At 36.2% G+C, this 23,255-nt stretch overlaps 3 protein-coding genes across 3 annotated transcripts; all 3 read right to left on the bottom strand.

Annotated features, from left to right (window-relative positions):
- Nucleotides 1–2,112: 2,112 nt before the first annotated feature.
- Nucleotides 2,113–6,374, bottom strand: LOC140151751 (uncharacterized). The gene is made up of 7 exons (XM_072174088.1): nt 6,157–6,374; nt 5,885–6,016; nt 5,350–5,473; nt 5,157–5,228; nt 4,755–4,826; nt 4,245–4,316; nt 2,113–2,188 (listed from the first exon to the last, which is right to left on the bottom strand). Exons 2-7 carry the CDS (start codon nt 5,943–5,945, stop codon nt 2,113–2,115), a joined length of 477 nt encoding a protein of 158 aa, XP_072030189.1. The 5' UTR covers nt 5,946–6,016; nt 6,157–6,374.
- Nucleotides 6,375–6,699: 325 nt separating this feature from the next.
- On the bottom strand, nt 6,700–8,314 carry LOC140151750 (tolloid-like protein 2). The gene is made up of 4 exons (XM_072174087.1): nt 7,894–8,314; nt 7,624–7,734; nt 7,323–7,454; nt 6,700–7,097 (listed from the first exon to the last, which is right to left on the bottom strand). The coding sequence occupies exons 1-4, from the start codon at nt 8,312–8,314 to the stop codon at nt 6,700–6,702; spliced, it is 1,062 nt and encodes a 353-aa protein (XP_072030188.1).
- A 1,662-nt stretch (nt 8,315–9,976) lies between these two features.
- On the bottom strand, nt 9,977–22,653 carry LOC140151749 (uncharacterized). Its single transcript, XM_072174086.1, has 9 exons — nt 22,629–22,653; nt 22,144–22,266; nt 21,534–21,656; nt 20,472–20,483; nt 19,592–19,714; nt 19,408–19,457; nt 19,279–19,354; nt 10,695–10,817; nt 9,977–10,155 (listed from the first exon to the last, which is right to left on the bottom strand). The coding sequence occupies exons 1-9, from the start codon at nt 22,651–22,653 to the stop codon at nt 9,977–9,979; spliced, it is 834 nt and encodes a 277-aa protein (XP_072030187.1).
- Between the last annotated feature and the right edge of the window lie 602 nt (nt 22,654–23,255).

Here is a 23,255-nt window from a genome sequence, read left to right as displayed (position 1 = left end):
GATGCAATCTTAGACGCCTAAGATGCAATCTTACACGTCTAAGAATTTCGCGGTAGACTTAAATCAACGAATGACAGGACCAGAAATCCCAAACAACCAATCATCTTAGGCGTATTCAATTATTGACCAATGAAATCAATGAAACGCCTAAGATTTTACACGCCTAAGATTTTTCTTAGACGTCCAAGATTGACCATTTGACCGTGACTAGTGACGGACGGTATTGCAAATTCGATCAAAAAGTACGACGGACGCTGTAGAAATGCTCTCACTGGCGCCTGTTGTTGTTGGTCAGACCCTGTAGATGATTTTGCAGGCTATGTTGACATGGTTGGCGGTCGTCGGTCGTGTTATTTGGTCAAACTGATCTACTATCCGATACAAAATGGGGCTGCGATTAGCCATAATTCTGCCGGATTATAATGGCACTTCCTGATAATAGTGAATAAAATATTCGAAACTTAGGGCTATATACTGAACTGAACTGATTATCCCGCCGTACTTTATGATCGATCACTGCGCCTCGTATCTGTAATACGAGGTGCTAGTAGTCTTCCAAGGTACTTTGTGAGCAAGGCGAGCTATCACATTGCTGATACCGTCCATCAATAAAATATCAATCTTAGACGTTTAAGAAATCTTAGGCGTATAAAATCTTAGGCGTCTAAGATTTCATTGGTCAATAATTGAATACGCTTTAGACGATTGGCTGTTTGGGATTTCTGGTCCTGTGATTCGTTGATTTAAGTCTACCGCAAAATTCTTAGACGCCTAAGATTGCATCTTAGACGCCTAAGAATGCATCTTAGACGTCTAAGGTTAGGCGTATTATCTTAGGCGTATTTTGAAGGTATCCGCCATCTATAGATACCTTCTAACGACGCCCAAGATAATACGCCTAACCTTACACGTCCAAAATGCAATCTTAGACGTCTAAGAATATTTCATGGTAGACTTAAATCAACTAATCACAGAGCCAGAAATCACATACGGCCAATCATCTTTAGCGTATACAATTACTGGCCAATTAAATCTTAGGCGCCTAAGATTTTACACGCCGAAGATTGTTCTTACATGTCCAAGATTGACCATTTACCGTGGTATCGCAAATTCGCTCTTTAGGCGGGTGCCACTTGAAAAATGGCGGTCAGACAATCAGATCAATTTCTTCCTGATATCAGCCGTACTATAACGATATACCATAGACTCTGAAGATTATACATGATAACTATCTTAGGCTTGTAAAATCTTACGCGTCTAAGATGATTGGCTATGGGATTTCTGGCCTGTGATTCGTTGATTTAAGTCTACCGCGAAAGTAAGATTGTATCTTAAACGTCCAACTCAGAGCATGACGTTTGAAATCCTACATTTGAATACGGATATATATATGAGAATAAGAGCGCCAATGTAACCTGCAATGTGGGATATAGAGAGAACGAGCCTGGGAACGAGATATTGAATCACATTCATGACATTGGGCCACATTATATACATGTGCTTTAATGATATAAAAGGCAAGTATTACTTACTAATATTCTCGTATCTTTGAACTGCTCTGATGACATCTCTATGACCCAAGATAATAAAATGGTTTCAAAATGTTTGAACTTGACTTAATTGTATATATGAGTAAAGTGGACAACTTACAGAACTTGAAGTCCGTTTAATGGAGAAAACGTGTCACTCGTAAACTGCAGTGTTTCATTGGTGGTGTTTCCTCTTACGAGTACTCTAAAATTGAAATATTATCATAATTATTTGTGAGTGTTTCAAGACATAAACAGGGTCCTTTTTCACGATCACAAAGTTTGATTTTAATTGAGTTTTGCAAGTTCAACCTTTCAAATAGGCGATATTAACAATAAACATCCAATTTCCTAGAGTTGCTATAATTTAATATTGTGTGTATGGGTCTTTCTACCTTCATTCCTGAAGATTTCTGAATAGATTGAGTTGAAACGTTCTATAAGCATGATAAGTTAATGAAAAATGGATAATGGCTATTTTCCTACTTAATTTAAACATCATTGTGTTAGGAAACTGTGATGAAATATGTCATACAAAGGTATGCTTCAATATAAACATAGATAGTGAAATCTTCTGCCGCACTCACAGAGTATGTAGTGTTCCTAATCCGGTAAATGTTGCACCGTAAAGTAGCTTCAATGGAACATTTAGAAGAAATCTGAAAGTACAAAAAACGACAATGTAATTGATTTTCAATAAGTGTGATGTTGTACATTCGTCTCTTATTCGTCGTAGAAGTGATGATGTAACAGGATGAACTACCATAGCAATAGGTTACAACAATTTTTGAATATATCGCCCTGTACTACAAGCAGGTTGCACTCATCACATGTGTATGTCTGGAATCATAGATTGAATACAATACCGCTCTTGGGAAAGATCCTAATCTTATAGTAGGGATGACCATCAAAATTTCATGTTGCCCCTATTGCTACAAAAGATTGTTTTCTGGAATGAACTCATCAGCAGAAGTATTTTGGTGGTTAAATGGTCAAAATCGGTCAAAAACTTTTTTGAATTATGAATTTTCAAAGTTTCCCATTCTGACCGGTCATTGGAACGAAATAAAATGACAAAGTCCAAAAATAGCAATGGGAGCAAAATTGGTATAAGCATATATTTACTTTTTATATTTCTTTATTTTAATATATATGCAAACATGAAACAAGCATATTGTGAAAGTATCAAAGGGTTTCTTATGAAATGGCACTTTACTAGTCAATAGCATAAATTATTTCTTCAAACCGAGGCACTGAAATCAAGCTTTTAGAAAACATTTGCCAAAAATCATCCAAAATGGCCGAAATGGCACAAAATAAAAAAGTCCAGGTGAACTTTTTTCCACAACAATATACACTACACAAAAAAATACTACTACAAGGGATTTTCAACATAGGAATCCAAACAATCAAGTACCAACATGCACAGCTTTGTCCTGATATCACTTCTGGGGTTTTAACAAAATGTTTAACCTCTACTGTGATTGGCAGCTGCATAAGGTATCTCTTTGATAGCTGATAATGCCCAGCCATGCAGCAAGTGGCTAATAACTGACCTTGATAGGCTTGAATGAACATTGTCATCTGCAACAAAACCATCACACTCTACATGTAGGACCTGGTCACTCCATAATGCTACAGGGAGCACAGTACTTTAACAATGGAGTGAAAGACTCATTATTGATTAGGCGCGTATTTTAAAAGTACAGCCCCTGTGCGTGTATAGCAGCAAGTCAGTGTAGATGGTATAAAGATCAGGTGAAAAATACATCAAATGAGCACGAAACTTCACATTTATGTTCAGAAAGGTGTCTATTTAACATGACTCGAAAGGTGTATGGAAATTCCAAAGGGAAGCTGGTGATTTAATTTTTAACTCAAGATCTACTTGTCCATTTTTTAAACCTTTTTACAGAGGGTATGATAGAGGTAATAACACCAACTTTGCCAAATTACAGCTCAGTAGGTCAAGGTTTTCACCTGATCTTATTGATCTGAATATTTTGTGCCATTCTGAGCAATGCTGTACTTGGCCACTGGCAATTAAGCGCACTGTGGCGATGGACCAATTTTGACTCACACTTACAGACAACCCAAATAAGTTATGTTGATGTAATTTGCAGGATAGTTACAAAACATAATTGGCATTAACATCCCCAATTTTTACAGAACAATTATGAAAAAAAAATGAGCTCAATTTAGAAATGTGTGTGCAAGCAGTGCACAGTTGAGCTCCCTGCATGTCTATGGGAGTGTTCTAATCAAGTTGATGGTTCATTGGTCATACCTACTTATAGGTTCGCGTGATCAGCATTGTATAAATATTCTATAGAATTATGATCCAGATCTTTATCCCTGTTCTTTGATATTTATGGTTCAATGCAAAGGTACCCCGTGAACGTACTAGCGCAGTACAATATATCTAAAAATAGTTTTAACCTATTACTATGGTAGTTAATCCTGTTACATCATCATGGTGAATGCTAAAATGAAAGAAAGAGTTATCTGAAGTCTGTTACTCCTAATGGTTTACTAACACACTCGGATACAACATCAAATGACTCGGGATAATTGTGGCACCATCCTTTGAACTCAATTCAGCGAAATAATTGACCTAAAACCATACACCGGTATAAACAATGAAGGTAGTTTGTTTTCATTATAATTATTATGTTTTTAATTGTAAAAAACATATTGGATAAATTAAACACTTACAAGTTTCTTAGGTGTAGGAGCTCTGCAAATAGTCCATCAACCAATGTGGTCAACTCGTTGTTTGAAAGATCTCTGATTAGAATGACAATAATTTCGTTCTTATAGCTAGTTTGGGAAACTTATTACCAATACCATAAAGTAAACCTTAACGTATTGTCCAATATATATAGCCTCGTTCGACTTTAAAATGTTGTTTTTAATAACATATTACAAATTCGGAATCCCCACATGTGTAATAATGTCGCTATTCAATTAATACTTTAATTTGATGACATTTATCTAAAGAGTTCCTATCCTTTTCATTGGCATTAGGATTTGGTCACGCTTGCTGGTCTTGGTATGTCGTGGCCATGCGTCACGTGCGTATGTATACGTATTTATAAATATAGCCGAAGGCCGAAGGTAGCTGGTTGTGGCAAAAAATTATCAGTGTGCCTTTCTTGATTAGTTTACTGTTGACATTTAAGATCCATCCGTCAGAACCAAATAAAGTTATACGATTTAACTTACAGCCATGAAAGTGAAGTTAATCCATGGAATGTCCCGTTTTGAATCTGAAATATTCCATTTTCAGCTAATGATCTGCGAGTGCAATAAATGTGTTAAATACAAAGTAAAAAACAGACAATAAATGCTGACGATGAAATAGCTCAGTTGCTGAGCAACGAGCGACTGATTTTCACCCAATCAGTTTTCAAAAAAGTACTCATCGATAAAATGCTTATCGTTCGTCGTGCATCCGGCGGCTGAGTGTAAATTCAACTTTACACTCGAAACGTGTTTAATTTGTTATTCCGTAACACGTAGGCTGTTTATTCTGAACAACTACTCAGTGACCGATTCACGAACATTAAAAGGTTTGCCGTGTAAGGCTATGTTAACTTGAACTTGCTAAAGTAAAGTTGAACTTACAACGAAATGAGTTGACTATACCCTTTCAGAAGTCCCAAAGCTAACATGGTAACATTACCCTTATTAATGAAACTGCAAAATAAAGAGAAAAACATACAAAATGGGTATCATATACTTCATACAAAATAACTCACGGTTCTTAGAAAAAATTAAATGGCTCAGACGGTTCAGGATAAAATTAATTATAACTTACAGTGTTTTCGTTATCTGCGGAACATCGCGTAGTGTTTCTGTACTCCAACCATTCTGACATTCTACAGCTAGATGTTCCATTTCCGGGTAATAGCACTTGCATATTGTTGGGCATCGTTTGGAATCTGTATTGCAATGATATGGACAGGGACCGTACTATAGAGTATTATACCGTAAATATGGCGGACTACTCAAATGCATTCAACAAAAGCATGATTGCAATCTATCGCGACAGTTCGTCTCACACACATAACAAATGCACTACCTTCAAATAGGTGGATGACAATATTTGATCGAATGGACTGCACTGCGCCATAATTACGGTGAAGGACACCGGTTCAAATCCTTTGTTTGGAGCCAATCAATAATTTCACGCACAATCTCTACTAACTAGAGGTTATTTCGCTGCCTGTAGTTTTCTGACAGGAACCTTTAGAAAGTGTCTGAATACTACACGAAGGCGAGGGCTCCACACTGAAAACATGACGAACCATGTTTGTGCCGCCAAAGTATCTAAGATTTAAATCAAACCTTACCACAACGAATTTCATCGTCTCCAGCAGGGCAATGTGATTTTCCATCACACACTCTGCTCATGGTAACACATGTGCTCACTTCTGTATTGCTTGCTTCGTCACAGAGATATGACCCAGGACAATTGATATTGTCTGCAAGATAAAAAGAAGAAAATTACCACAAGAAAGCTTTGTTCCAACTATATACTATACAGATCAAGCACTGTTGATATTGAACTCAATACAAATTCATAACGTCAATAAATTTAATATTCACGATATTGTCGACCAACCGCACTCTTTTTCTTCCGTTTTATTGGGACAGTCACCGAATCCATTACACGCAGCGGAATTATCGACGCAAAAACTTTCACCGCAGTCGAAATCCCCAGACTGGCAGATAGCTGAAAAACAAAACAAAATATGATACACCTTTATGTGTTCTTTTATACCTGTATTTACTCGAAAATGTGTTATCGTTAACAGGGAAATAACGCTTAAACTTGTTACAAATTTATTACCTTTTATTACCTTATTTTTGATGAACTGCTACATCCTGTGAAAAATCCATCAAAACATCCAACAGGAAAAAAATCAACTGGCAACATTAGTCAACAAGTCAATCACCAAAAAATCAATAGGTGATTGGATGACCAGTTCACAGTAGCAGTCTTCATTCAGTGTTGATAAAGATAACCGAGTGGTTATCGAAACGTACACAGTAAGTGCAATTTATTGGATCAGAAATAAGAACCTTTTGATTGACTTTACTCTACCGATCCTGATGAATTTGTTCAACCAAATTTATTACCTGTTTCATTATTAAATTTAGTCTACTACCGCCATTGAAAATAACACCAAACACGTTTACCTTCCATGTTTGCTACTTGTGTGAGATTAAGATTAAACCCTCTGGCAACACCCGACAGATCAGTAGCTAGTTTAATCCACATCATAGATCCAGTTGATGTAAGCGTGTTTAGTTTGATGGTACCAGTCAACGAAACAAGAATTGAACCATTCACGGAGTTTTCACCGTCACCAAATGTGAGAAAATCGTAACCATCTTCCATTTCAAAATCGACTATCCTGATTACAATTCGTCTGGATTCAGTCGCTGACACAGACCATTCACAGACCAGATTATTACCATATGACATTGGATACCCTGGTGAAGTCAGTGTAATCACTTCACTATTAGAAACAAACTTGAAAAACGTTCGGCCACAATCGCCTGAAAAAAAACCCACCACAACATTGGTTATGTATCTAAGGTACAGTTTATGGAGTTGAACAAGCAGTTACATTGGTCAAAGTTTAAATAAAGAGATATGGATGTGGTGGATACAGTCTGAATAAAGATATTAGGCCTAGTTGTAGTAATAAAGAATATTAAGCAAAACCATCATCAGGTGTTACTAAAGAAAGTAATTCGAAAAACATATCATTCGAATCTTACCACAACTTATTTCATCATCTCCAGTAGGGCAATGTGATGTTCCATCACACACTGCGTTCATATTAATGCACATCCTAACGTCTGTGGTGTTTGTTTCTTCACAGAGATATGACCCAGGACAAGTGGTATTGCCTGAAAGATATCAAGCAAGCAAGAAGGAAGTTGTCGTATGAGCAGTAACGTGCTTTAATCGAGCTCCCAATATTTCGTACCGAAACAAGCAATATTGATAATATACATGTAAATGAAACGAACATTTTGAAACATTAAAAGACCAGACTAAAATAAGCAAGCAACCAACCGCACTCTTTTTCATCCACATTATTAGGACAGTCACTGAATTCATTACACACAGCGGAAGAGTCAACACAAAAACCTTCCCCACAGTCGTAATCTGGAGACTTGCAGATACCTAAAAAGGAAAAGAAATCTGTATCTAGATTATAGGGTTCTTTGAACAGACTTGCGCTAACGATCACCTGTGTACAAAAATCACCAATAACTTCAACGTGTTGGAATTAGCTGGAATTGGAACAACAAGCTACGGTGAAACTGGAATATGAAATTTTACCTTCAATGTTTGCTACTTGTGTTAGATTAAGATGAAACCTGGCAACACCCGTCTGATCAGTAACTAGTTTAATCCACATCTTAGATCCAGTTGATGTAAGTGTGTTTAATTTGATGTCGCCGTTTAACGAAACTAGTATTGAACCATTCACGGAGTTTTCACCATCCCCAATAATCAGAAAATCGTAAACATCTTCCATTTCAAAATCGATTATCCTGATTACAATTCGTCTGAGTTCAGTCGCCGACACAGACCATTCACAGACCAGATTATTACCATATGACTTTGGATACCCTGGTGATGTCAGTGTAATCACTTCACTATTAGATCCTATTCTTATGTACCTTATGCCACATTCACCTAGAAATGACATATGATGAGACGAGAATTGTTGCGTAAAAGCGCCGTAAATACGCACCATTTATTTGCACGTTTCTTGTACTCTGAAACATGATACAATATATTGGCTTTGCTTGATAACACAATGTATCATTTTTTTATTGATCAAATGACATTATACAACTATTGGTATTCAGACGAATACGAATTTTATACGAATGCACTCTATCAAAAGGTAATAGTTTGACTCGCGTATAAGTATCAATTATTTGAAATAAAGTACATTCATCAATATCTGTACAAAATGTTTCAAAAAACAATGTACAACAATGTATGAATTAAGTCATAGATTGTTAGGTAAAAAAGAGATTATGAGTTAAAATGTTTCTAGTACTCTAAACATCATACAATTAAATTTAAACTCAATAATGCTTGAATAACTGGTTTTGTTGGACATCATGTATTATTTTTGGTTGATCACGTCCCAAATATTGGTACTGAAACGAATGCGTTGGAAACTTAAAGCAATAGGATTGCTATTTAGTTTGACTCACATATGTTTTGCAATAAATAGACTGGCGATAAGATACAAAATGACTAACCTGTGCATAATACTCCATCTCCACTGTAACCGGCATTACATGCGCACGTGAAGGAACCAGCGGTATTGATACAAGCAGCATTTGCGTCACAGTTATCAGTACCCAAACTACATTCAGCAATATCTGTACAACAATGTATGAATTAAGTCATAGATTGTTAGGTAAAAAAGAGATTATGAGTTAAAATGTTTCTAGTACTCTAAACATCATACAATTAAATTTAAACTCAATAATGCTTGAATAACTGGTTTTGTTGGACAACATCATGTATCATTTTTGGTTGATCACGTCCCAAATATTGGTACTGAAACGAATGATTTGGAAACTTAAAGCAATAGGATTTCTATTTAGTTTGACTCACATATGTTTTGCAATAAATAGACTGGCGATAAGATACAAAATAGACTAACCTGTGCATGTTACTCCATCTCCACTGTAACCGGCATTACATGCGCATATGAAGGAACCAGCGATATCGGTGCAAGCAGCATTTGCGTCACAATTATCAGTACCCAAAGCACATTCATTAATATCTGTACAAAGATGTATGAAATAAGTCATAAATTATTAAGGTAAAAACATATTTTGAGGTATGAAAATTTCGATAGGAAATCGATACAATTCAAACTCAATAATGTTTGAATAAATTGGCTTTGTGAGACAACATGAATCACTTTTGATTGATCACATCACACATATTGTTACTAAAACGAATTTGAAAGCTTAATACAATCATAGTTGACATTTTCGATAAGAATGCACAATTTATTTGAAATAAATATAATGGCGATAAGATACAAAATAGACTAACCTGTGCATAATACTCCGTCTCCACTGTAACCGGCATTACATGCGCATGTGAAGGAACCAGCGGTATTGGTGCAAGCAGCATTTGCGTCACAGTTATCGGTACCTAGCGTACATTCAACAATATCTGTACAATATATATGAAATAAGCCAAAAATTATTAGATGAAAACAGCTTTGAGGTTTGATCAAAAGAAAAGTTAGAATGTTTCCTGCAAACTCTGAAATATAATAGAATTCAAAGTCAATAACGTGCGAGCAACAGACTTTATTTCCTTTGAGATCCTGTCGTTAAATGTTTGATCGTCAACCTATTGCTTGGCATTTGCTAGCGTATTAATGACAGTTTGTGGAAATAAATACAATGACCATATGGTACATAATAGACTGATCTGTGCATGTTATTCCATCTCCATTGTAACCGGTATTACATGCACATGTGTAGGAACCAATGGTATTGGTGCAAGTAGCATCTGCGTCACAGTTTTCAGTTTCCACAGTGCATTTATCATTATCTGTACAACGATTTATGAAATAAGTCATACATTATTAGGTAAACTCAATTTTTGAGATATGTTATAAAGAAAGGTTACAATGTTTCTTGTACAGTAGGATGACTCGAGTTTAAGTGATAATTATTTGAAATAGAATTTCGATATGGTATAAAATAGCCACTGTAACCGGCATAACATGAACATGTAAAGGAGCTAACGGTATTGGTGCAATCAGCATTTGGGTCACAGTATTAGTACCCAAAGTATATTCATCAATATCTGTATCAAAATGTATGAAATAAGTCATCCATTTTTAGCTAAAAGAAACTTGAGGTATAATCAAAATAAAGGTTACAATGTTTCTTGTACTCTGAAAAATACGGAGTCCTGTTGTGTTTGACTACATCGCAAACATTGGTACTGAAACGAATTTGTTTTGAAAACTTCAATCAAAGTAGAAAATTTCGATTTCATTTTGCAAATATTAGTTTGACTGCAGCCGTATAGGAAACAATTATTTGAATTATATAAAATGGCAATATAGTACGAAATAGACTAACCTGTGCATAATACTCCATCTCCACTGTAACCGGCATTACATGCGCATGTGAAAGAACCAACGGTATTGGTGCAAGCAGCATTTGCGTCACAGTTATTAGTACCCAAAGTACATTCATTAATATCTGTACAAAAATGTATGAAATAAGTCATATATTATTCAGGTAAAACATATTTTGAGGTGTGAAAATTTATGAATTTCGATAAAATTAAAACTCAAAAATATTTGAATATTTGGTTTTGTTTCACAACATGAATCATTTTTGATTGATTGCATCACACATATTGGTATTAAAACTTAGTACAATCATAGTATATATTTTCGATAAGAATGCAATTCTTATTTGAAAAGAAATATAATGGCGATAAGATACAAAATAAACTAACCTGTGCATGTTACTCCATCTCCGCTGTATCCGGCATTACATGCGCATTTGAAGGAACCAGCGATATTTGTGCAAGCAGCATTTTCGTCACAGTTATCAGTACCCAAAGCACATTCACCAATATCTGCACAAAATGGTAAAAAAGAGATTGTGAGCTGCAATCAAAAGAAAAGTTAAAGTGTTTCTAATACCTGCTAATACTCTAAATATCATACAATTAAATTTAAGCTCAAATATGTTTGAATAAATTGGTTTTGCTGGACAATATAATGTATCATTTTTGGTTGATCACATCCCAAATATTGGTACTGAAACGAATGTTTTGAAAACTTAAAGCAACAGGATTGCGCTATTTAGTTGACTCAGGCATATTTTGCAATAAATAGAATGGCGATAAGATACAAAATAGACTAACCCGTGCATGTTACTCCATCTCCACTGTAACCGGCATTACATGCGCATATGAAGGAACCAGCGATATCGGTGCAAGCAGCATTTGCGTCACAGTTATCAGTACCCAAAGCACATTCATTAATACCTGTACAAAAATGTATGAAATAAGTCATAAATTATTAAGGTAAAAACGTATTTTGAGGTATGAAAATTTCGATAGGAAATCGATACAATTCAAACTGAATAATACATTATAAATATTTATATAGCGCTGCTACATTTAGAACGTTATAGCGCTCAAAACAAAAAACACAAAACAAAGCAAAAGAAGAACATGAAGAAAAAATAAATGAGAACTGCCTGTGAAGGCTACAAAATCTATGGAAACAAGTGTGACTTTAGAACCCTCTTGAAAATACCCACTGATTGTGATTCCCTGATACCAATTGGCAGTCTATTCCAGGTGCGAGGCGCAACATAGGAGAAGGTCCTGCGTTCAGCTGACATGAGTGTTTTGATTGTGTTGTGCTCTGTCAGGAGGGTGGTATCAGAAGCAGAACGCAGGCCTGCACGCGCAGGGCAGTGCAGGGAAACACAATCAGACAGGTACTCAGGAACACTCTTGGTGAGGCATTTAAACACAGTGACTAAAACTTTGAAATTGATGCGCTCTTCAACAGGGAGCCAGTGTAACTGCTTTAAATACGGCGTGGCATGATCATATTTGAGGGCCTTACATATCAGCTTCGCAGCCCAATTCTGGATCCGTTGTAGTCTTTGAATGTCTGCTTTACAACAGCCAAGAAGCAGCCCATTGCCATAATCGATCTTGGAAAGGACAAGGGCTCTTATGACCAGATGACAAGTGTCATAATCCAAGTACCGACGTATCCGGGAAATGTTGCGAAGCTGGTATGTAAGGTTAGAACAAAGAGTCTTGACGTGAATGGACATAGACATTTGACAGTCAAAAATAACCCCTAGGTTACGCACAGAATCTGAAGGACAGATGGATTTGTCCCCAACCCTCAAAGCAACCGGTATCATTGAGCGCTTCAGGTGTGGAGTAGTGGTCACAAAAAACTCAGTTTTGCTGTCATTAAGTTTCAGCATGTTCATTCTCATCCAAGCCTTAAGAGCATCAATACAACGAGATAGATTATCTAAAGCACCAGCAATGGATACCGGGTCTTTGGGATCAAAACTGGTGTACAACTGTACATCATCTGCATACAAGTGGTAGGATAAGTTGAATGATTTGATGATACGACCAACTGGTAAAATATACAAAGAAAACCCTGAAGGTCCGATGATTGAACCTTGAGGCAGGCCAAATTCGAGCTCAACAGGGTCAGAAAAAGTACCATCAATGCAAACTCTGCTGGTTCTCTCAGACAGGTAGGATCTGAACCATTGCATAGCTTTACCTTGTATTCCAATTTCACTCTGTAATCTGTTGATCAGCATGTTGTGATTTACAGTATCAAAAGCACTGCTCAAATCGAGGAGTACTAGAAAAACACCTTTGTAGTTGGAAATACACTTCATGATATCATTCTTAATACGCATTAATGCTGTTTCTGTGCTGTGTGCCTTTTTATAAGCAGATTGTAATTTTTTCACCCAGGTTGTTTCTTTCCATATGATCATTCAAAGACTTAACAGCCTGTTTCTCAATAAGTTTTGATATGAATTGAATATTGGACACAGGTCTGAAATTGCTCAGGTCATTTGAGTTGAGAGATGGTTTTTGATAATGGGTGTGACAATAGAATGCTTCAGGTTATCAGGAAAAACACCAGTATGAAGGGATTCATTGATGATACGTGTGATAACGGGAACAAAAACATGAATATTTTGTTTCAGAAACCATGTCGGCACAGGGTCGAGCAAGCAAGACTTTGTGGAAGCTTTGTTAAGGGCTTTAAGAACGTCCTCCTCGCCCAAAAGATCAAACTCACTGAATGAAACACAAACTGGTCTCTCAGGCAAAGGGTCAAATCTGTCTAGATCAGGTTGGTCTTTACCAAGATCTTGATATATGGTAGTGACCTTGTTGTTGAAAAAGCTAGCAAAGTCATTAGCCAGTTCCTGTGCCGATTCATGGGCTGGGAGCACTTTGGTGTCTCTGTTTAGCAAACCATTCACCTTCTTAAATACAGTTTTGTTGTCCGCATTCTCAAGTTCATTCCTGTAGAAATTTTGTTTTGACATTTCAATCATTTCATTAGTAACAGTTCGCTGTGTTATATATTGCTGGCGATCCGATTCTAGTCTAGATTTCCGCCATTTCCTTTCCAGCTTACGACGGAAACGTCTAGACTGATGAATTTCTTCATTATACCAAGGATTTGATGGTCGAGAACGGATGGTATTCTTTACCGGCGCATGTTTGTCAAGCACCTGCCTAACAATGGTATCATAGCACATTGCCATATCGTTGACATTTTCATACTTTTTATCAAAAGATGCAAATTCAGTAGAAAGATCAGCCTGAAAGGCATCCTGATTCACTTGATTTAATCTACGAGAGGCAACCATGATCTTTTTTGGTTTAGGCTTATGCTGCTGTACACTGAATGAAATTACATTATGATCAGATAACCTTAAATCTACTGCACAATTCATAACCAGGTCTTCATCAAGCCGTGATATAACAAGATCAATTGTGTTCACATTGATGTGCGTTGGCCCAACAACATGCTGATGAAAACCTGCGTTATCAATTGTGGTAAGAAAGGGTGATACATCGGACTTGAATGGTTCGTTCACATGTATATTAAAGTCACCTACTAATACTATCTTACTCGACATGGTGTTTACAAATTCAATAAAATTATCAAAGTCATCAAGAAATTCAGAAGTCTTGAGTTTGTTTACTGATGATGAGTAGGGTCTATAGATCACTATATAGAACACTTCCTTCTTGGGATCTGTAAAGCATGTGTGCTCAAAAGTACGGAATTTCCTGATTCCCATGTCAAATTTCTGGAAGTTCATTTCAGATCTGAACAGCGCACCAATACCACCTCTATAGGTTGAGGCTCCTCTAGGTGTGCTGAGGAAACTGTATCCGGGTAGTGTCAATTCTCTGATACATACGGGATCATCTTGATTTAGCCACGTCTCAACTACGAAGAAACAGTCTACGTCATGCTCAAGCACATATTCTGTGAACATGGTGGTTTTGTTCCGAATAGAACGAGCATTCCACAAACATAATTTGACATAGCCATCAGTGGTATGATCTGTTACTTGCTTGCTTAATCTTGCTTGCTTAACTCCAATTTCAACTTTTTCTTGGCGAAGAAGGAGGTCAATTTCATCAGTCTTGTTTCCCAAAGATTGGGCATTTGTCATTAATATAACAGGTAACTGGTTACCTCTAGTTATTCTGACGGGAGCGATACAGGGGGTATCAGCAGTGAGTTCTTGTTCCTGGGGTTCTTGTTTCAGAGATTGAAGTTCAGTAGTTTTGTTCTGTTGGTTAGTTTGGCGGCGGGTGTGCGCACCACCACGAATACCCCTATGCCTATATATACCAAAGTTCTTGAGATTGGTGTAGGTACTAGGTGGTACCATTGTAGAATAGTGGGTAGTGGATGAGTAGCACTTGACTGCTGAAGTGGGTTAGACCCGTTCATGATGAAGTGATCAAGTTGAAAAGTTATTGGAAAAGTTATTGATTCATCAATACAGAAGTGGAAAAATAGGTCCACTGAACCATGTATGTGTGTGCAGTATGTAGACACAGTACTCAGTAGCAAAATTAAAATAGTAGAAAATGTGAGACAACATGAATCACTTTTGATTGATCACATCACACATATTGTTACTAAAACGAATTTGAAAGCTTAACGGGTTAGGCCATTTTAAATCGACTTTCGAAAAGTTTTTTGATACATTCATTGATTTCTCAAAAAGTAAAAATCGCAGTTTAACAAATAACGGTTCAAATGAAAGCCATTATTGGGGGCTAATTGTTGTATCACTATGAAAGGCCTGACACCAATATAAACACTTATTTCGGTGACCCAAGTTCATGGTCATTTCTGGTCACGCACTTTTTTACAGATGGCCTAGAATTTCATATTTCGGTTTCAGCGATTGCCCGAAAAAGGTGGTATGTTTTTGAAAAGCGTTTCCGCTTGGAATGTAGATAGTTGTTGTTGCTATTACTGTTCGCGATTTTAATTTATGCACTTTTTAGCCGACAATTTTCAATGCATTTTACATAATAGAAATGTCGCTGGCATAAATACCGATATTTTTAACAGTATCGTTTTTTTAAACCAAAATACCATCCAAAAGAGTTCCCAATACTTTTATGAAACCATAGATACCAAATCGGACTGCAGGTGATGAACAGATTTTGAACTAGAATTAAAAGAACCAGCGTAGGCCTTCTCAAAATGTACTTTTTAAAATATCGAGTTGTTTAATTTTGGACTGCTTTTTCCTTGTTTTTATAACAAGAAAATGCTTTACATACCCCAAACTTCTCACATAGTCTTGGCTAAGTGTCCGTTACTGGTTGATATTATTAGAATTAAACGATTTTCATGATTAACTTACTTTTACCGCAATGTTTTCCCTCTCAATGTTCAAATATATCCCCAAAATGGCGTTGCTTTCGGTCTCACATTAATGACAAGGTTATCCCAAGATGTGTGAGAGTTTCTGACACTATATTCACGGGTATTCTATAGCTATTCAAACATATACAAATTTGGCTGGTTTGCGATAAGCTATACCATTTTCACCCTGATGTGGTAGGCTGGATCCTTCAGTTTTTCAACAACTACGCACGGTCATCGGGTTGTGCTGTTGGTGAATAAGGCAACGTGACGGATTGTGGGTAAATAAAAGACGCCGTCATTAGAGGCCAGAAGGATTCAGGCTACTGATATGGCAGTGACATCAGCACTGTATGAATTTCATTACACTCCCTAGAGTTCGATCAAAGCGCTGGTGTACACTCGCACGCGCTTAAAGACGCCGCATAGATGCGCGAGCGAAACAGCTGCTTCAACGCGTTGACGTCACTGCCACATCGGGGTGAAAACTCAGGCTTCCTCAAATAGGTTTGTTGAAGCGCCCCGAAGCGCCACATGAAATAAAAGACTGAAAAGCGCCACTCAATGGCTGCGAAGCAGCTTTCGCGGTGCTTTAGCACGGCCGGGGGAGTCAGAGGGGTGCCCCCCTGTGAAGTTATCGTTTGTTTGTTTTAAGTTGAGGTGCAAATGACGCCATTTGGTGCAATATTTTGCACTATTTTAGCCTGTCTTTACACGGAGAACATGGGAATTTATTTATTTATTTATTTATTTATTTATTTTAAATCTAAACGGCACCTCGCGCCACTCGGGAAGCCACGCTATTTGTGGACCCCTGGTATAGGTAATAGATGACTATGAAAACTTTCCGCATACCGAATATGGGTTTAGCCCATATTTAATTGCCTTTAGGCCATATGATTTATTTTAGAAAAGAAAGCCTAAGACTGGAGCCTAATCAATTGAGAAGGGAATGGATTTTGTCACAATAATATCAATTTCAAAGTTTTAGGGGCCTGAGCTTTCGATCCTAGCAGGATCTTTATCAAAGGCAGAGTGACAAGACAACACACAAACATGCATATATATAAGGACATGGACATAAAGGAAAAGGAAATTAGCAAGACAATAGAAGACATAAGTGTTTCTTGGGAAATATCAATAGGGGCAGGAAGTGGGATGTCATGAATGGAAGTAAGAGGGATAAGGATATGAATGAAGACAATGGGCTGAATAGAAATATGAAAATGAATGGCAACTACATGAACATATTACAAAATGATAGATGTAAATAGGAAATAAAAACTAAAATAATAAAGTGGAGGAAAAAAATGTTAAAAAAATATATATAAAAAATAATTGGAAAAAAAAAATTGAGGTGGGGGGGCCAAATATAATGATGATGAAAAACAAGTTAGTCGTTTCCCTCTTGGATGTTGAGACCGTGTGGCTGTATGGTACGAAGGCGCTTCATCCAGAATTTCTCCCTGCTGGCACGGACGGTGTCGGGGCGGTTACCTAAAGACTCAATGCCCTGTAGGATCATGTCGGAGATGGAGTGGTTGGGGAGGTTAAAGTGATTAGAAAGAGTCAGTAGGATCAGAATCAACAAGAGCATAGTTAGTACGATTGTTGAGGTGCTTCATGGTCTCATCGATATACTTTTGGCGATCCATGACAACCACGGCAGATCCTTTATCAGCAGGCTTGATGATGATGTCAGTCCTGGTTCTAAGAGACTTGAGAGCCTGGCGTTCCTCACGGGCATCACGAGCATGCATGTCATCCAGGGTGGTCTTTATCTGGTTTTTTTATCTGCCTTTGATAAAGATCCTGCTAGGATCGAAAGCTCAGGCCCCTAAAACTTTGAAATTTTACTAAACAGGCTATTTTTGTGGATAAGCAGTTTACAACAGCTCACTTTTTAACACAATAATATCAAAATTAATATCGTCCATAACAAGAAGAAATGCATCACGATTTTTTGATATCCAGCTATAGTATTTTAATTGATTTACACTGAACATGAATCTATAATATCTCTACTATATAGCTTCATGCACTGGACATTTGCAGACCGACCTTCTCCATGTAGCGAGTACCACATTAGATTGTGTTTACAAGAAATATATAATAAGCGCCACTTCCACGAAATGTCCTATATGCCAGCAACTTTGATGATAATATATTATCTACAACATCACACCTGTTTTTCAAGAACTCTCTTTTATCTATTCACCTCAAAGAAAGGATTAGAATTATTATAATAGAATCCCTGACCTGATGCAACGCATTTTAATGAGTTGCTGAGGGACTAGAAATCTTTATGGTCGAATGAACAACGTATGACCACTACACAGGTCAATGGCCTTATTGTGTTCTGGCGGGTTATTTAAAAGCACGGTCCCTGAATTTTTCCAGACAAGGAACAATAGGAACAAATTGCCTGGCAATGGGGTCACATATAATCCCAGTCTATAGTGTGATCAGAACATTATAGGCAGGTAATCATTATAGTATAATCAGTACGAAAAGTCCAATGCGATTTTTAATGTATTTTTAAAAATTCAAAGAACCACTTTTTAGCGGGAATTGTTGCAAGTTACACAGCTGAAGTTGTAAAATGGTTGAAATACTACAATATTACGGCGTAAACAAGAATATGTTTGTTTGGTCTTTGTTCCTATAGCCACATCCCTTAATACAATCATAGTTGACATTTTCGATAAGAATGCACAATTTATTTGAAATAAATATAATGGCGATAAGATACAAAATAGACTAACCTGTGCATAATACTCCGTCTCCACTGTAACCGGCATTACATGCGCATGTGAAGGAACCAGCGGTATTAGTGCAAGCAGCATTTGCGTCACAGTTATCGGTACCTAGCGTACATTCAACAATATCTGTACAAAAATATATGAAATAAGCCAAAAATTAGTAGATGAAAACAGCATTTGAGGTTTGATCAAAAGAAAGGTTAGAATATTTCTTGCACACTCTGAAATATAATAGAATTCAAAGTCAATAACGTTTGAATAAATTACCGGCTTTGCCTGACAATATAATCCTTTTTTATTGATCACATGACAAATATCGTACTGAAAAGAATTTTTTCTGAAAACCTATAGCAATCACAGTAGAAAAGGATATAGGAATGCACCATTTTCAAAATCAGCTTGACTCGCGTTTAGGTGACAACCTATTTGAAATAAATATACTGATGATAAGATACAAAATAGACTAACCTCTGCATGTTACCCCATCTCCACTGTAACCGGCATTACATGCGCATGTGAAGGAACCAACGGTATTGGTACAAGCCGCATTTGCGTCACAGTTATCAGTACCCAAAGTACATTCAGTAATATCTGTACAAAAATGAATGAAATAAAGCATAGATCATAGGTAAAAAGGAGACTGTGAGCTGCAATCAAAAGAAAAGTTAAAATGTTTCCAGTACTCTGAAACATGATACAATTAAATCAAACCTCAATAATGCTTAAATAAATTGGTTTTGCTTTACAAATCGAATGGTGATAAGGTGTAAAATAAACTAACCTGTGCATGTTTTTCCATCTCCACTGTAACCGGTATTGCATGCACATGTGTAGGAACCAGCGGTATTGGTGCATGCAGCATTGGTGTCACAAGTATCCGTCATCAAAGTACATTCATCATCATCTGTACAAAAATGTATGAAAAAATTATTGTTGAAGAATAAACACTTGTTGGTGTATACAAATTTGATGAATCACCAGATATAGAACATAAAATGCTGATAGTGATATGGTTTGGAAATATATAAATGCCTGTTTTGTTTTTAGCAAAAAAGGTTAGAGAATCCATTTTTAAAATGAGCAGATATTTGCAGAATTTTGGCCAACATTTGGATTGGTAGAGGTTACCAGCGTTTAATCCTGCAAGTAAACCAAACATGTGACAGATCAAATAATTTTATTGATTTTAAGCACCATTATCTTTCTGTTTTCTGTCAAGAAACTATAGCATCACAGTTATCAGTACCCAAACTACATTCTGCAATATCTGTACAACAATGTATGAATTAAGTCATAGATTGTTAGGTAAAAAAGAGATTGTGAGCTGCAATCAGAAGAAAGGTTAAAATGTTTCCAGTGCTAGTTTCAATAATGCTTGAATAACTGGTTTTTCTGGACAACATAATATATCATTTTTGGTTGATCACATCCCAAATATTGGTACTGAAACGAATGTTTTGAAAACTTAAATCAATAGGATTGCGCTATTTAGTTGACTCAGGCATATTTGGCAATAAATAGAATGGCGATAAGATACAAAATATACTAACCTGTGCATGTTACTCCATCTCCACTGTAACCGGCATTACATGCGCATATGAAGGAACCAGCGATATCGGTGCAAGCAGCATTTGCGTCACAGTTATCAGTACCCAAAGCACATTCATTAATATCTGTGCAAAAATGTATGAAATAAGTCATAAATTATTAAGGTAAAACATATTTTGAAGTATGAAAATTTCGATAGGAAATTGTTACAATTAAAACTCAATAAAGTTTGAATAAATTGGCTTTGTGTGACAACATTAATCACTTTTGATTGATCACATCACACATATTGTTACTAAAACGAATTTGAAAGCTTAGTACTATCATAGTAGATATTTTCGATAAGAATGCACAATTTATTTGAAAGAAATGTAATGGCGATAAGATACAAAATAGACTAACCTGTGCATGTTATTCCATCTCCACTGTAACCGGCATTACATGCGCATGTGAAGGAACCAGCGGTATTAGTGCAAGCAGCATTTGCGTCACAGTTATCGGTACCTAGCGTACATTCAACAATATCTGTACAAAAATATATGAAATAAGCCAAAAATTATTAGATGAAAACAGCTTTTGAGGTTTTATCAAAAGAAAAGTTAGAATGTTTCTTGCAAACTCTGAAATATGACAGAATTCCAAGCGTGTGAATAAATTACCGGCTTTGCCTGACAATATAATCCGTTATTATTGATCACATGACAAATATCGTACTGAAAAGAATTTGTTCTGAAAACCTATAGCAATCACAGTAGAAAAGGATATAGGAATGCACCATTTTCAAAAGCAGCTTGACTCGCGTTTAAGTGATAACCTATTTGAAATAAATATACTTGCGATAAGATACAAAATAGACTAACCTCTGCATGTTACTCCATTTCCAGTGTAACCAGTATTACATGCGCATGTGAAGGAACCAACGGTATTGATACAAGCAGCATTTGCGTTACAGTTATCAGTACCCAAAGTACATTCAGTAATATCTGTACAAAAATGTATGAAATAAGGCATAGGTCATAGGTAAAAAAAAAAGAATGTGAGCTGCAATCAAAAGCAAAGTTAAAATGTTTCTAGTACCCTGAAACATGATACAATTAAATCAAACCTCAATAATGCTTGAATAAATTGTTATTGCTTTTCAAATCGAATGGCGATATGGTGTAAAATAAACTAACCTGTGCATGTTACTCCATCTCCACTGTAACCGGTATTGCATGCACATGTGTAGGAACCAGCGGTATTGGTGCATGCAGCATTGGCGTCACAAATATCAGTCATCGAAGTACATTCATCATCATCTGTACAAAAATGTATGAAAAAACTATTGTTGAAGAATAAACACTTGTTGGTGTATACAAATTTGATGAATCACCAGATATAGAACATAAAATGCTGATAGTGATATGGTTTGGAAATATATAAATGCCTGTTTGGTTTTAGCCAAAAAAAGTTAGAGAATCAATTGAAGATTAAAATGAGCAGATATTTGCAGAATTTTGGCCAACATATGGATTGGTAGAGGTTACCAGCGTTTAATCCTGCAAGTAAACCAAAGATGTCACAGATCAAATAATTTTACTGATTTAAAGCACCATTATCTTTCTGTTTTCTGTCAAGAAACTATAGCATCTTTTGCATTGAGTGTATGCGAGCAACATACTTTATTTCCTTTGAGATCATGCCGTTAAATGTTTGATCGTCAACTTATTGCTTGGCATTTGCTAGGGTATTAATGATAATTTGTCGAAATAAATAGAATGACAATATGGTACATAATAGACTAACCTGTGCATGTTATTCCATCTCCATTGTAACCGGTATTACATGCACATGTGTAGGAACCAACGGTATTGGTGCAAGCAGCATCTGCGTCACAGTTATCAGTACCCAAAGTACATTCATCATTATCTGTACAAAGATTTATAAAATAAGTCATATACATTATTAGGTAAACTCAATTTTTGAGATATGTTCTAAAGAAAGGTTACAATGTTTCTTGTACAGTAGGACGACTCGCGTTTAGGTGATAATTATTTGAAATACAATTTCGATATGGTATAAAATAGCCACTGTAACCGGCATAACATGAACATGTAAAGGAGCTAACAGTATTTGTGCAATCAGCATTCGGGTCACAGTATTAGTACCCAAAGTATATTCATCAATATCTGTATCAAAATGTATGAAATAAGTAATTAATTTTTAGCTAAAAGAAACGTGAGGTATAATCAAAATAAAGGTTACAATGTTTCTTGTACTCTGAAACATACGGAGTCCTGTTGTGTTTGACCACATCACAAACAATACTGAAACGAATTTGTTTTGAAAACTTCAATCATAGTAGAAAATGTCGATTTCATTTTGCAAATATTAGGTTGACTGCAGCCGTATAGGAAACAATTATTTGAATTATATAAAATGGCAATATAGTACGAAATAGACTAACCTGTGCATAATACTCCATCTCCACTGTAACCGGCATTACATGCGCATGTGAAAGAACCAACGGTATTGGTGCAAGCAGCATTTGCGTCACAGTTATTAGTACCCAAAGTACATTCATTAATATCTGTACAAAATATATGAAATAAGTCATAAATTATTAAGGTAAAACATATTTTGAGGTGTGAACATTTTGGAGTTTCGATACAATGCGCATTTGAAGGAACCAGCGGTATTTGTGCAAGCAGCATTTGGGTCACAGTTATCAGTACCCAAAGTACATTCAGCAATATCTGCACAAAATGTTTGAATTAAGTCATAGATTGTTAGGTAAAAAAGAGATTGTGAGATGCAATCAAAAGAAAAGTTAAAGTGTTTCTAATACTCTAAATATCATACAATTAAATTTAAGCTCAAATATGTTTGAATAATTGGTTTTGCTGGACAATATAATG

The sequence above is a fragment of the Amphiura filiformis genome, chromosome 5, assembly GCF_039555335.1.
Source record: "Amphiura filiformis chromosome 5, Afil_fr2py, whole genome shotgun sequence".
Taxonomy (NCBI): Eukaryota; Metazoa; Echinodermata; class Ophiuroidea; order Amphilepidida; family Amphiuridae; genus Amphiura; species Amphiura filiformis.
The sequence above is the reverse complement of the archived record's forward strand: the minus strand, read 5'-3'. Positions and strand labels throughout refer to the sequence as shown.